Raw genomic sequence first — 15,521 nt, 5'->3', positions numbered from 1 at the left:
GTGTATTGACTGTTTAAAGCACCAAACTCAGCTCAGCTTTCACAGTTGTTCAAGTTAAATTGAAGAAGTGATCCCCATCAACATGGTGGATGTACAAACCACATGTTCAAAATCCTAAAGTGTGAAGTCTCAAAAATCATCTCATGAGCTTAAACACAAACTGCTCAAACTATGTAATTAAAGCTATGATGGTTCCTTTGATGATCTGTCTGTTTTACTTACTTTTTACTTACTGTCTGTTTTCATATTGTCAAAACGGAATAAAAAGAATATAAAACTCAAACAATTAATGTCTGAATTTGTAAAGATGGGTATTTCTGAATGACTTCTAAATGTACATAAAACACAACTGTGTCCGTAGTATGTTCTAAACAGCTTTCATTAAGTATGTAAAATGGTTCTTATACTGATTTTGCCATTTTCTAACTTTAATTTATAACCTAATGTGGATATATTATGATTGATTAGAAGCAGGATGCACATTGCAATGCTTTCTGTTAAGAAGAGAGCCACAGGCCCCTTTGGTACACTGATGAGGTGAGTTCAAGTTCACTGAACCAATGAACACAAAAAAGGTAACGTGGAGAAAGGTTTGTTTAAAAGCTTTGAACATAAAAAAAAAACTGAGAAACAATCAACAGTCACTGAAGCTGTTCAGGTTAAATTCAAAGATGTGCTCCAGGTGCAAGATATCAAGTTTTGCTTTGTCACCTTTAAAACAAAGCATGCAATTTTAAAAGTGTTAAAGTATTTTGGTATCTAATTTTCTGTTGTGCAGAAGTGTCATTCCTCAGTTTAAAAGTACAGAGAGAGAACATTTATATTGAACAAATTACCATCAGCTGTTATGTGGAGTAGCAGAGCAGGTGGACTCAAATGCAGGAGACTGCAGGCAGAGCAAAGCTGAAGAATAACTTCTTTATTTACTCAATTCAGGAACAGAACTCAGGAGCGCAGGCAAAGCAAAACTGAACTGAACAATACAGAATCAAACTAAACTGAAAACCAGGAGATAAATACAAACTTAACTGATGAGGGGATGAGATGCAGGTAGAGCAAGAGATCAGGAAAGGAGCTGATAGGCTGGGGAAGACACAGGGAGCAGGAGAGGGCTAACGAGACTGATGCAGGGTGGGACCGAAAACTCAGAAACAAACTCCTCTCTTCAATATGTCACACTAACATTTTAAATTTTCAAATATAAAAGTGAAACCAACATAAGGAGCAACAAAAGCTGAAAGTCTGATTCATTTTAGCATGTTAGATATTTACAGAACATCCACCGTCTGTCGCCCTACAGATTCCCCCTCAATCTATCCATGAATATCGATAGAGAACAGATCAATAAGCACAAAGGGAATCTATGGCAATGTTAGAGGACAACACAGGAAGGAGAGGGGAGGAAAAGCTGAGGGTCTCTGATGGACTGGTGAATAATGGCAGCTAAGGAGTCAGACTGGAGCAGAACCATAACAACCAACAATATTGCACAGATTGCTGAATTTTATTGTCATTATTAGAGATATTAAATGTTAAGTTTTCTCAACTTGTGCCAATATATCAGAGGGCAGAACTGTAACACCTCATTTTGATCCTGGACACAGCCGCAAAGTAAAATAAAGTTTTACTGCAGATTACTTCTATGTATACTTACACTGTGTTATTATTACTTTTAAAGGCTCTATCTAATATGTGCCACTGTTATTTATTTATTTTTTTGTTGGGAAAAAGACAGTTTTGTGGAAATGACGCCTTTATTGTGAAGAAATCAAACAGGAAGTATATTTTTTTGTTGCTGCTGCTTGAACTCACACAAATCAGACTATCACAGTTCCAGGGAGTCTGTAGCACTGAACCAGACACAGGTAAGGACTCTAAACCAAACACAAAAAACACAAACTATAATGCATGATAACATTAACTTTAAACTGGGTGATATTTTAAATTATAATCATGTTTTACAGACTACAACAGATAAATAAGATGATTATGGAGAAGGGATTATTTAACTTTGTGTTTGTATAGTTTGTGTAATTTTGAACAGTTGTGTGTGTGTTGATGGGTGACATTCAAGACTAATTCTTCATTTTGGTGAATTTTATGACATCCCTTGTTTTTTGTTAGGATTTGAGAATTGAGATGGCAAACACATGGAAGTGCAGGCCCTTACCGGGGCACTGATCTTCCTCCATCCAAGGAAGTTGGTTCCTTGGACGGAGGACGGAGGTCCGTTTGTTAACCTCAAACTTATTTTTTAGATAGTGATTAATGTCTTACTGGGTGAACTGGAAGAACACCTTCTCACATGTGTCAAGTGCTGGTTAATGTAGTTGTGAATGTGAGTGAGTCTCATGAAACTTATTAAGCAAAACTGAAGCAAATAATATTCTGCTTTGCCTCTGGAGCATCTAGAGTTAGTAAATTACAAAGCTCATAGGCATTATTGAGGAGCAATACATGGAACATGGCTCTCCAGGTGCATATTTGGGTTAAAAAGTGTTCTTTATACCAGTGACTCACTGTTTACTTAAGATATTTCTTTCACTGAACCATTGTTCAACACACACACACAAAATACCAGAGACTCAGGAGCTTTATCTTTAAAAAAACAGAAAAAAAACTGGAAGCATTTCTTCTGCCAGTAACAAGCTACCACAATTGAAAGAGCTGGACTTGTCTGGCTTGGCTTTTTTTTTTCATAGTCAGAATGAGCCCTACACATATTATTGTTTTCGTCATTAACAAAATACAGAAAATCAATCATCTGATTGAGGGAACAATCTAAAAAAAAATCTCCATGTCGCATATTGCAGGTGAGGCATCAGTACTGTGAAGGATGACTGTTACTGTCGTCAAAGACAAGAAAGTGAATGTGGTCACTGTAGCGGCGGACAGTAGGAGCATGTGGCCAACGCTCTGTCAAATCTTGAAGATTCTTTGCTACAGACGCAGGTGCTGCTCGGTGTACAAGGCACGGCTGCAGACGAGTGTTACAGCCGCTCTTGGGGTGAGAGAAATTGAAATGTATATATTCACATACAGTATTATCTGTAAAGGATAAGGCTGGTGATTTTCTATATTTTACTCATTGTAAACAAATCTCATGTGCAGAGCCAAACCAACATTGAACTCATCCTATACTAGTAAGTATTATGTGTGTATCAAAAGCCTGATATATCTTATTTCTCTGTGCTGTAGACCTCCGTTGTTGTCCAAAAAATATTATAAACACTTTACTGACCCACACTGTTGCATTGGGTGACATGTTTCTTGGCGCAAAAGATTATGGTCACCATAGTTTGTATAGAAACAGCTCCAAAGACAGTGATCATGTTTTCGGTCTCCGGAGAGTAGTTCCGTGTAAGGCGGATGCCATTGTGCATGTGTGGGAATGCGGTTCCATTTACAGGGCTACACTAGTTTCTGGTACAACATATCATAACCTCTTGACTTTGTATGACACTGTACATTGTAAATAGCTAAAGTATAAAGTCAAGAGGTTGTGATATGTAGCACAACAGGCTAGCACTGTATAACAACCTACTGTCCGGGACTATGGAAGGAACATGTGACCCAGTGCAGCGGTGTGGCTCACTGATAGTTTTTTAATAGTTTTTAGACAACAATCAAGGTTTACAGCACGGAGGAATAAGATCAGGCTTTTGATACACACACAGTACTTGAAAGTAAGATCAATTCATTATTGTCAATAAGACCAATAAATGGACAATGAGGCTTTTATTGATTTGAATCTTTTACAGACTATACAGATCATGGTGGGCCTGTTCAGCACTGGACTTGGACCAGGACGAATAAGCACAGGTCCTGAGGATTTTGCCAGTCGGGGAGGTGTTTACTGGCTGAGTGGAGTGGTAAAAGGATATTGTTATGTTAATATTACTATGACAGCATACTACTGTAATGTCTCTTGTTTTGCAAATGCAGCAATGTTTTTGCAATTCTTTACGAAACTGAAACAATTACCAAAACCTTTAGAAATGCAGGGAAGACTTTAAACCATGTTGAATTGTGTAGTGTGTGATACTGCTTTTACATATATTTTTATTTGTTATAATTAAAATAGTATTCTAAGCTATAATTTCACTGATGAGATTGATGTCCTCTCTTCAGTTCATCGCAGTTGGAATCATGACGATTTTAGCTGGCCAGTACCCCAATCTTTGCTTGGTAAGTAAAGACTAAAATTGAGGAAAAAGTGTAAAAACCTATCATTTGGCAGAACACTGTCAAAAGAATAATGTGTCATCTGTCTTAGGTTACAAACAAAACACTGTCAAAAGCTATTTGAATTTAAATGAGGGACTCTTTCCTCTGAGATGGGCTTCACCGTGTTTATGAACATCATCGGATTGATCTTTGCCATTGTTCACATTGTGCTGTACGGAAGAGACCTGGCAAATTCCTCTGTACTCAATTTATGTGACCGCTCCTGGTACAATGCTGGTAATGACAATGACGCCTGCAGAAGAGTGGCGTTCTATGCCCAAGTAAGCAGACTTATGAAGGATAAGGCTGGTGCTATTCCATGTTTTTTTCATCGTCAACAAATTCCATTAAATGAATCCATCTTTTGTCCACACCCTGTCTGTGACACTCAGTGCTAAGCCCACTGGTTTCTGCACTGAAGATCTTTATAAACAGGTCACAAATAAATAGTTTCATTTTTAAAGAGTAATTGTGTGTTTGTCGGGGACTATTTTCAGCTGCACATTAATACACTGAACATTTGGTGCTCTTGTATCAACAGCAGAGCGGTGTATGAGGGATTGACTCAAAATAAACTACAATTGCATGTTTATGCTAATGAAGAAACATGTCAGCCATTTGTTGGTTTTGTTCTTTTCATGGGATTTGTGAACAATAAAAAGAAAATATAATTTATCACCAGGATTTTCTATAGTTTTCTCATGAGTGTGCCTCATGGCTGCACATAGGATTTGTTGACAACAGGAAAAATATGGAAAATCGCCAGCCATGTCCTGTAAGTTAAACACAATCATACAGTAGAATCATTATTATCCAAGTTGCACAAGAATCAGTGTATTGGTCTGTTTATTTGTACCAATTCATAATTACATTTTAAAGTGAACTTATCACAATGTTATATTTTTACGTTTTTTTTTCCGTCTCTCAGGATTTGTTGACAGGCATCGACATTACGTCAATTGTTCTGGGTGTTCTCCAGCTGTGTGTCAACATTAGCTTTGTTGTTCTGGGCATCAAGGCTTTGGTCAATAGGAAGAAGGAAGAGGTATGAACCAAGACAAAACACACAAATCCACAATCCACACATACTGGAGGGTATGTGGGTGAGAAAAGTGAAGTAAAGTAAAATATTAGTTGTAGTATTATTCCTTGTAGCTGCTGGACTGCCAACCAATGCAAGTGACAATAGTGGTATCAGTAATCAGTAATGGTGATGGTTGTACAAGTTGTTTACTATTTGAAGTGTTAGTATAATCAGAGTAACACTATCATAAGGTATAACAAATATAAATTCAGTCAAGAGTCAAACTGTAAAATTCTGAACTTTGTCATGTTGTTTTGAAACTTGACTTTGTCACACTTTGTCAGCAGGGTGATGAAGATGTTGAGGTTCTCCAGCCTGAGTTTAAGGAAGTCCTCATGACAAGTCCTGGTGCTTAAAATCAGTTCAACAAAAGACATGGGTGCATGAGAACGAATAAGCATCACATCACTGTAATCAGTCTTTTACATATATTAGCTGAAAATAATCAAAAGCACATTGTATTAAAAAGACAAAATTTCCACTTTCTGTATTACCAGTTTGGGGTTGTGTAGCAAAAAATGTATTCCTGAGACTTTTGTAGTGTGATTGCAAGTGTTTTAATGCCTGTGAGTGATGTTTTCAAGTAAACTTCCATGAATAAAAACATTTTTTCTTTTGGATATTTCATTTCCAAACAAACAAACACTTAGAAAGGTAGTTGTGTGCAATGTTTAGGCTAGATGCTGGACAGACACCAAAAACACCAAACAGATTCAAAAAAGGAAACAAGAAGTGTGTCAGCACACTGGATTTTAGCTCTGCAAAACTTTATTTCACTGAAAAAGGCAACGTTTTGACCCTGGTATTAATCGGGCAAAATGACAAATGAAACACAGTCATAAAAAAAATAGATTACACAGAGTAGATTATAAGTAAAAGGTGTGGCAATACAGTAAACTCTTAGACATTCATAGACATTATTTAATTATTACAAGTAGACAAGAACAGTCATTTCAGGACTCTATAAATTACTGGAGATGACGCATTTATTCCGATAAATTAACACGTCATGGATTTGTGGCGCTGAGATATACTGAGAAAATCAAACAGATGGCAGGAAATACTTGTGTTGCTGCTATTGACTGTGTTGCAGCTGAAGAGAGTCAGTATCGGAGCAGAAACAGGTGAGGTCTTTAGATAAACAAACACAGGTCTAATCATGTAAACGTTACAAGGAGACAACCTGCTGAGTGATTGATAATATTTTTACTTTCTGAGAGATAAATGCCAACCAGAATTTAATTTAAAAGATTTTTGAACAGATTGTTGTTTGTATGTGTTTGTTGATGACAAACCCTGATTCACCCTTTGCATATTATTGTGGTGGCTTATGATGATAATAAAAAGCTGGGTAGGCAAAAACAGGACGTGCGCACTTTCTCGGAACCTACCTCCGCTCCAAGCTTTTTAACCTGCGGGGGTGTCTGCGCTTTCGGCTGACATTACAGTCTTTCAGTCGTTGTATCTGGGTCAGTTCTAAGGCTGGAATGAATATACTGGTATTGTATGAAACTAGACGACCTAAGGCATCCATTGACACCATGTCATTCTAACTTGTTGAGAAAGGGGCCAAATAACACTCCAAATTTAGACTAAATTTTGGCAATGGAAAAAATTCAATATTTCTGAATGAAAATGGGTTCCATTGGTACCCACGAGTCTCCCCTTAAAGACATGCCCACTTCATGCTAATCCCATGCAGTTTTTTGGCAAAAAAACATGCAGTTTTTTGCATACTGTATAAATCTTTTATTTTCACTTATTCTAAAAATGGTGTATTTGAATATTTCTGCATCCTGGGGTTCCTAAACAGTCTTGAAATTGCATAAATTTCGTATGACTGGAAAGCTGAGACTCTTGTGGATTCAATGAGCCCAACTGTGTTCATGTGTGATGATGTTAGTCCCCAAAGTAGCCATTTCAATGAGAAAGATAAAGATTCCCTCCAGACATGTTTTAAGAATTGTAAAATACTCTGAATAATAACTTGTGTCTATGGTTTTTCCACCAATGTTCAATTATGTTAAAATCCTTAAAGTTATACTTAACTGCTGGATATGGAGGATATTTTTGGTCATAATTAAAATTAATAGTCCAACTAGAAAATTTAAAGAGATAAAAATTAAAAAGATAATTATTTTACGTCACTACTAGGAATAATCAGGCCAAGCTTTCAATTTAATTATTTCCATTTAAGCTTTTGTATTTTAAATTTCACTATTTTCATTGTTACTTTATATTTTCAAATGATCATTTTACATTTTGAATTTGTTTTTTCAATTTATTTTTTCTTTTTCTTTTTCTATATTATTCTCTTTTAATTCTGAATTTGGACATTTTGATTATGACCAAAAATATCTTTGTTTTTTCTGTCAGAACAAAACCCAAAAAACAAAACTCCATTTCAGGTTGCCGGTGTGTGTGTGCCACTTGGAATGCAAAGGATGTCTGTAATTGTTGCCAAAGACAAGGGGGTGACTGTGGTCACCATAACGGCTAACAGTAAGAGCGTGTTTCCACCACTATGCCAAATCCTTGGGGCTTTCTGCTGCAGTCCAGTGTGTTGCTCAGTGTACAAGGGGCTGATGAAGACCTGTGTTACAGCAGTTCTTGGGGTAAGAAATAAAGAAAACACATGCAAATCAGCAAATACTAAAACATAATTCATATAGATGTAGTATTAAGAAAATGAGATTTAATTGTGTTTAATTGTTTTACAGACTATACAGATCATGGTGGGCCTGATGATCATTACACTGGCTTCAGGACAACTGTTCACTAATCCTCTGGATGTGAATAGCTTGGGTGCTGCTTACTGGCTGGGTGCTGCGGTAAAATAATATTGTTTTTTTTCTACGTTACTATGGCAACATATCTACATCAATTAATTAAAACTGAACGATGTAAAAAGACAGAAAATTTTCCCCTCATGTTATGCTTTACCAAAACTAATGGGGTCACATACAGCATCCCTGCAATAAATCCCACGCTCATAGAGGTTATAATGTGAGGTTTTTGTTTAAATTGTTTTAGAGTGGTGTTGATTCAACTTAAAGGAGTTTGTTATACTGTTTAATTACTGCTTTATACTGAGAGGTGTTTCTAGACTACAGTAGAGTCGGGTAGACTAAATATTCAAAACACCTCCTAGTATATACACCTTGCAGTACAATTCAACAGCATAACAGATTTTAAACAAAAAATGTTTTTTAAAGGAGATACCAATATCAATATGTAGAGTTTATAACTGGAAATGGCTGACATATGTGCCAAATCCCGATACCAATATATTTGTGATAAGCTAATATCAGGCATTATTTCTCTCTGCAGTCATTTGTCAAAAGTAAAAGGTGGATGATAAACTCTGGAGGAAGGGATGATGTTATTCTTACTCAACTGAGACTGGGGCATTGTGGTCCAGCCAGCTACTTGAAAGTCATAGGCAAACATTTGGAAACAGTCCAACATGTTATTTTCTCATGTAATAAATACTGAAGTGAAAGGCAACAGTTATTTAGGGAGTTGTCAGATCTGGGTCTTTCGGCTTTCTTTTTCAAGTCTACCTTTGCATCTGAAATTAATTTTGAACCTATTAGTAGAGCAATCTTAAGATTTCTCCATGCAACTGGCCTGTATTCAAAAATATAGGATAAATAGCTAAGCCTTGTCTGTGAGGGCAGCGGTACACTTCTTGGTTTACAGCCTGCTGGAAATTCAAAGAAGGGGGATTTCTCTTATGACCAGAGGATGTCCTACAAAAATGATGCTGTTGAGTGACACTAGATAGTGTTTTATAAGAAATATGCAATATGGCAATATGAATGGTTTTGCATTACCTTGTTACTAAAAAAAACCTAATTTTTTATGCCTGGTTTTTACGGACATGAGCTTTGTTCTGTCCTCTCAAGTTCACCGTGGTTGGAATCATGTCCATTTTGGCCGGACACGTCCCTTCTCCCTGCCTGGTAAGTAAAGTCCTCCAAACTCCACTGACTGATTGAAGGAAATGTGTAAAAACCTTCACTGTGGCACAACACTGTCTATAGAATAATGTGTCGTAGGGGACATACAAGTCACTATCACATACTGTTTGGATTGATGTTTAAATTGAAGGATTTTTTTTTCTTCTCAGGTGGGCTTCACCGTGTTTATGAACATTGTTGGTGCAATCTTTGCCATTGTTGGCATTACTCTGTATGCCATAGACCTTGACCGACACTATAAGGCCCAGTTGTACTGGTACGACCCGTATGATTCTAGTAGTTTTGTGACCCAGGTAAGCATACTTCAAAAATTATACTTCAAAGCACAATTATACAGTATATAGCATTATTACCTTATAATACCTCACAATCTGATTTGAAACTGGCTTTTCTGGCACTTCCACAGTGCAAGAGTCTCTGTTGCTCAAAAAAAAAAGAACAGGTTAAAAAATCATGCTTAGTACGTTTAGAAGTGAATTTTTTGAATATTTTGAATTGACAAAATGTTATTTTAATTAGTTAGTCATACAGTTAGTATTTATATGGATACAAAAATGAATTGTGACAGTGAGATTAAAAATCAGAACAATAATAAGACATAATTCATTGGGGTCATAGTTCTGTACATGTGATGAATAAAAGTCATTATTATTCACTCTGCTATTAGCTCCTGTTTTTGTCTCCACTAATTACTGAAAGAACTTTTTAGCTCCTAAATACTCCTCTATGTTCACCAGCTAGTCGCCAACTTTATCTGCCTGCTGTTTGGGCAGGAAGTGTTACAGAGTCTTTTTGTTGAAAAATGAGCAAAACAACCAAAAAAAGTGTTCAAGGTCATCAAAACATAAAACAAGTTGTGTGATAATTATCTCTCAACACTACAACCCCTTTCACATTACTCATAGTCAATTAATCCATTGTTTACATAATTTATATCAATTAGTGCAGCTTTAAATGAAACAGGCAGTAATTGTAGTAACTATACATATAGCGTATTTATATTGGAAACAGAAAGAATGTTCAAATTGGAAAGCAGTGCTGTGTGTTTGGTCTGGACACTAAATGTCTAGCAAATGTTTTTTTTTTATGAAGAAAGGATTCATGAATAAACTTCTTTTCCCAACAGCGTCTATTGAGTTACATTGACGCTGTGATAATCACCCTGGCTGCTCTACAGCTGTCTGTCAGCTTTACCTTTGTTGTTCTGGGCATCAAGGCTTTAATCAACTGGAAGAAGGAAGAGGTATGAACCAAGACAAACACACAAGTTCACAATTTACACAAACTGGTGGGAAGCTGGTTGTCATATGGTACCAACATCAGTAGCAGTACTAGTAGTAACTGAAGTTGAACTAAAAGTGATAGCAGCTCAATTTCTGGTGTAGAAAAAGAGAAATTACATGCATTGCATTCTCCAAAAAATTGGAGTAATTAATAATTAGAATTTATCATCTCATAATTACAGGAAAATATCTCATAATTACGACACAACAGGTGTTCCAAACAGTCCCAAGGGCTTTAGATACCTACACAATGTTGACATAGTAATAATAATACCATCCACATTACTCAGTGACATTAAGTGTCTCAAACCCGGAGGAAGTAAAAGCAAACTAACCTCATAATTAAGTAATTACTAAATGTTTCTTCACTAAATATGGAACTTTTTTTGTAATTATGAGTTAGTAGGTCAGAATTACGAGATACACACTCATAAAAGAAGGCCTTAATGTTTTTTCTTTGGCAACACGGTCAGGATAATAACTTACATATTGTGAAATGACAAAAAAATAAAGGTCAACTTTGTCATGATTTTGCTGTATGAAAGATCACTTATTTCTGTGTCAGCAGGGTGATGAAGATGTTGAGGAACTGAAGCAAGTCCTCTTGAGGAGTCCTGGTGCTTAAAATCATTTCAACCAAACACATGGATGCACAAATATGAAGAAGCAGCACGTCATTGTAATCATTTCTTGTATTAGGAGAAAATAACCCAAAAGCACATTATATTACAAACATTTTGTGTTACCAGTGTGGGTTTAAAAATTGCTTTGGTGTAGAGCTGCAATGATTAGTCGATTGGTTGATTGGTCGATCGGTCGATCGTCAGAAAGTTAATCGGCAACATTTGCTGGTTGCTGCTCCTGGATGTGAGGATTTGAAGCTTTTATGTGTCATACATGATAGAAAACTGAATATCTTTAGATTTTGGACTGATGATCAGACAAAACAAGACATTTGAAGATATCACCTTTGGGCTCTAAGAAATTCTAAATTTTATAGACAAAACAATTAACTGTGAAAATAATTGGTAGATTAATCAATAAATAAAATAATTGTAAATTGCAGCTCTACTCCAGTGACTTTTACAGTGTGATTGCAAGTGTTTTATGTATTTTTCTATCAGCTTGTAAGTGATGTTTTATGGTAAACTTCCATGAATAAAGACTTTGGCAACACTTGACAATATGGTACATTAATTAACACTAGTTAATACAGTAATAAGCATTAACTAACAGTTAATTAACAGTTAACTAATGTGTCTAGTAATCATCTACTAATGGTGTTCATGTTAACTAAGTTATTAATTTACACATTATTTAATAGTTTATAAATATGCTATTAACACCAGTTAATACACTAATAAGCATTAACTAACAGTTAATTAATACAATAATAAGCATCAAGTAACTTAACAAATGTCTCTTGTTAACATTTATTAAGAGTTTACATGTTAATTAAGGTACTAACTAATATTAGTAACTGGTTGATAAAGATGTTAATTCATATGTATGTCATGAAGTTCACAGTTAAGCCATTTCATTAAGAGAAAACTGTTTTTATAAATGTTTATTTAAGGCTAACGATTGTCCACTTACTTTTCCATCCTCCAACTTATGACTTATTTTTGGTAAAGGTTGAGATTAGTGGACACACTCCATGGTCTTCATATAGAGGCTTGCTTGTTCCTTTATTTTCATGTAGACGTTCCTTAACTTATAGACTAACCTATAAATTATTGTGCATGTTATATAATGTACAAGCATTACTTAACCATAATTTCCCATTAATGAATGCTCTATGTGACCCTTATTGTAAAGTTGAAAAAAAAACTTCATAAATGCATAAAATGCTGAATAAACATTACTTACTCATAATTAACTATTTATTAATGCTCTTTGTGTATGGGCACTAAAGGGTTAACTCCTCGAGTCAGGCTGTTTTGACCCTCAGTGCATCCCGTCAGCTCATTGAGTCTTCCTGCTGTTGACTACATAACAGGTGGTGCAGCAGGTTGTTTGAGTGTCACCTCTTTAACTGCTGATGTTATTTTGGAGACTGAACAAGCCACAAGCTCACTACTGTTCCTCCATTTTGGATGATAAGTTTAGCTCTTTTCAGTCATTTCATTCATTTTCTTGTCATCTCTTTTTTTATTAGGGACTAATTTCTACTGAGAAAAACATAAATATGAAATTTAGGAGACAGTTGACTAAAAAGGTTATCAGCTGATTTAGTTCACATCAGCTTTTTCACTATAGAAACTAGCCCATGGGCTTTGTCTCTCTCTCTACCTTTAGCTGGCATCATCATCTTTTTTTCATTTTGCACCGTTTAACAGCACATACAGCACTGCTTTTATTGCTGATGTTGCTGATCTTGTTGATCTGCTTTAAATGAAATATGTTGCATCGACTCTTCTTGTCACATTCCCTCAGCCAGTTGTGATATGCATGTCTAAATGAAGACTTTTCTGGTTATGTAAGGATTTAATTTTCATTTATTTCTCCAGCCTGTGATGAGCCTGTTTGCCACTAGGTGGTGGTCTCTACCTTAAATACACATACATTACCTGCTGTACTGTGGGCTTTTACTTATTTGTCATTTTCACTATTTGATTTTTTCGAGAAGGGAAAAGAAATTTACAGGAACATTGAACAAATATGAGCTCTGTATGCAGTATGAATATTGGTTTGATTAATATTGATGATTGAGGTTTTAATCCCTGAAAACGAATAAATGTAGATAAAGTATTTGTGACAGCTAAGCACAAAAAACCTGAAATCTTCTTAAGGGGACCTTTCCAGATTTTCACCCTTTAAACTTTGGTGATGAACTTTGGAAAAATGACAGGAATGTTAACAACACAGTGTCATATTATCTTGAGAAATGAGAGTTCAAACAAAAACAGTCTGTATTTAAACAGTTGGTATCAGTTTGTTATGGCTGAGAGAAAGATTAGTTGAGTCTGATGCAGATGAAGTGGACTTGCATGTTATCAATGTCCAACAGTTTCAAATTTTCTTAACCCTTATTTCTATTTATACTAATTTGACCACCAACCTGATGCACATAATGTACTTGACATTGGTTGGCATGAGTTTCAACAAGCATTAAACTGGTTTAATTCAATAATTTTATTTAATCAATATGATAGAAGACTGTAATTTACAAGTTATTCAGAGTTTAGCTGGCCATGTAAGTGAGTCTGAGGTTACTGTAGCTGTAGTTTTTGTTTTGTAATAGGTGAATTTAGTTGTTTCAGTCTGTGCAATTTGGACCTAAACCTTAACATTCTTACCCATTATAAAGGGCCCAGTTCTAATTAACAATTTCATCAAACACTTTGACAGAGGTTCATCAATAATTCAGGTATTCAGGGAAAGTGCTCTGCAAATGTGATTTGAACTATGATTCAAACTAACAACTATCATCAAAACAAATTACTTAAATGGCATTTTAATCACCCTAAAATAATGTAATGTGTCCAACTATCACATTAATGTCACATGGAATTGATTTGATGTTTTGCTTTGGTCAGTCCAATTGTCTTTTAAAAGACACTATTCCTGATTCTTTGCAGCACTAAATAGAGGCATAAACCCTCCTGCCAAGTATGTGAGTCAGATTTATCAGAACAAGTATTTTTTCTTGAAAGCTGTAGACCAATAAATATCTAAACATGACAGAGGCACCTGTCCTATTTTTGTGCTGTCTACAATATTCTGTTCTCATTAAAATTAGGTGCGTCAGGTGCCTCAAATGTACTTGTTGATTCATGTTGAATTCCTTTGCACAATGTAGTTACAAATACGCAGAGTGGCTTAAGGCACAGCCACAGGTATGTCTGTGTTTTTCATGTATTATCAATCTTGAACGTTGAGGTGTAAGACATCCACATAACCTGTATTCAGAGGTGCAGCTCCCTGTGGCAAAATTCAACACATAAACACAGAATTAGAAGCTGATATTACATACAAATTGTCTGACAGGTCTAGGCAACAGCTACATGTACAATAAACTGTACAATAAATAAAAGTTGAACTCTTACATTATACAGTATATCCTGAATATTGTTATCATGGACAAAAAAAGTTACGGAAAAGGAAAATGTTACTGAGCATGAGTTGCTTCTGACTTTTGAGAAGTGTTGACCTGAAGCAGACCTGAATGGGGGGTTGCTGATTTAAACCCTGGATCAGAGGGACAAATCTCCATGAGGTAAAGTGGAACAGTGTTTGCTCCTCCTTCATTACTACCATATATTGTATAAAAGGTGCCCTTGAGCAACACCCTTAACCCCTCAACACCCTTCCAAAAAAGTACATGTGAAACTAATTTTTTCATGCATTAAATATGATCTTTACATGTGACATATGACATGGTATTTTATATGTTAACTGTCTAAAAAACATAAATGCATATATAGGAATTTATCACATGAGAAATGCTGTTTCATATTTTTACATGTGATTTCCTACATTTATGAAATATCTTCATATCATGCGCTGGTATCATGTGAATTAATTGCATTAAACGTACAAAAACCTTGTGCGTATTATAGGAATTTTTCACATGTGAAATTATGATCCACATGTGAATAATTCACATGCTTTTTCAAAGGTGTATGAATGTAACAGAGGAGAATATTGCTCTCAGTGATACTTCTCTGGTTAAATAAACTAGGTTAAAAAAATACTGCAGCTACCCAGGTGGTCACATGTGTACCTCATCAGAACAGTTGAGTAGGTGTTCAAGAGGATATTGTTTGATTTTTCAATATGCAGCATTTCTATTTGTTTAGGAAAATCAAACCACGCCAGAGTTACAGCGCCAAACCTTTTAATTTGCTGTGCAATGAGAGAGAAACCAGTCAGGAGTTATTTTAAAAACTGAAGAGGGTGGATATGGTGACTTGAGGGTTTGGATAGTTTGTGCTGGTGTCA

The 15,521-nt window shown here is 35.6% G+C and overlaps 2 protein-coding genes across 4 annotated transcripts; both read left to right on the top strand.

Moving 5' to 3' along the window:
* Positions 1 to 1,776: 1,776 nt before the first annotated feature.
* On the top strand, positions 1,777 to 5,989 carry LOC137190568 (uncharacterized). Of its 2 annotated transcripts, none has more exons than XM_067600117.1 (7): positions 1,777 to 1,865; positions 2,814 to 3,007; positions 3,762 to 3,872; positions 4,132 to 4,188; positions 4,338 to 4,508; positions 5,156 to 5,272; positions 5,599 to 5,989. In XM_067600117.1, the coding sequence occupies exons 2-7, from the start codon at positions 2,837 to 2,839 to the stop codon at positions 5,665 to 5,667; spliced, it is 696 nt and encodes a 231-aa protein (XP_067456218.1). In that variant the 5' UTR covers positions 1,777 to 1,865; positions 2,814 to 2,836; the 3' UTR covers positions 5,668 to 5,989. The 2 variants fall into 2 exon arrangements, with proteins under 2 accessions (XP_067456218.1, XP_067456216.1); XM_067600115.1 differs by having other exon boundaries at positions 5,596 to 5,989.
* Positions 5,990 to 6,242: 253 nt separating this feature from the next.
* Positions 6,243 to 11,746, top strand: LOC137190567 (membrane-spanning 4-domains subfamily A member 18-like). Of its 2 annotated transcripts, none has more exons than XM_067600113.1 (7): positions 6,243 to 6,435; positions 7,720 to 7,926; positions 8,032 to 8,142; positions 9,220 to 9,276; positions 9,444 to 9,587; positions 10,421 to 10,537; positions 11,143 to 11,746. In XM_067600113.1, the coding sequence occupies exons 2-7, from the start codon at positions 7,747 to 7,749 to the stop codon at positions 11,200 to 11,202; spliced, it is 669 nt and encodes a 222-aa protein (XP_067456214.1). In that variant the 5' UTR covers positions 6,243 to 6,435; positions 7,720 to 7,746; the 3' UTR covers positions 11,203 to 11,746. The 2 variants fall into 2 exon arrangements, with proteins under 2 accessions (XP_067456214.1, XP_067456215.1); XM_067600114.1 differs by having other exon boundaries at positions 6,244 to 6,435; positions 11,146 to 11,746.
* The last annotated feature ends 3,775 nt before the right edge of the window (positions 11,747 to 15,521 follow it).

This window comes from Thunnus thynnus, chromosome 10 (assembly GCF_963924715.1).
Source record: "Thunnus thynnus chromosome 10, fThuThy2.1, whole genome shotgun sequence".
Classification (NCBI taxonomy): domain Eukaryota; kingdom Metazoa; phylum Chordata; class Actinopteri; order Scombriformes; family Scombridae; genus Thunnus; species Thunnus thynnus.
This window is presented reverse-complemented; position numbering and strand designations above follow the sequence as displayed.

What these genes read in the sequence shown, in the direction of transcription:
- LOC137190568 (XM_067600115.1), top strand. Translation starts at nt 2,837, where the DNA reads ATGACTGTTACTGTCGTCAAAGACAAGAAAGTGAATGTGGTCACTGTA. An exon ending in GTGTTACAGCCGCTCTTGGG is followed by an intron (nt 3,008 to 3,761) that starts GTGAGAGAAATT and finishes AATCTTTTACAG; the next exon opens with ACTATACAGATCATGGTGGG. An exon ending in AGTACCCCAATCTTTGCTTG is followed by an intron (nt 4,189 to 4,337) that starts GTAAGTAAAGAC and finishes CTTTCCTCTGAG; the next exon opens with ATGGGCTTCACCGTGTTTAT.
- LOC137190567 (XM_067600113.1), top strand. Translation starts at nt 7,747, where the DNA reads ATGCAAAGGATGTCTGTAATTGTTGCCAAAGACAAGGGGGTGACTGTG. An exon ending in ACGTCCCTTCTCCCTGCCTG is followed by an intron (nt 9,277 to 9,443) that starts GTAAGTAAAGTC and finishes TTTTCTTCTCAG; the next exon opens with GTGGGCTTCACCGTGTTTAT. An exon ending in CTAGTAGTTTTGTGACCCAG is followed by an intron (nt 9,588 to 10,420) that starts GTAAGCATACTT and finishes TTTTCCCAACAG; the next exon opens with CGTCTATTGAGTTACATTGA.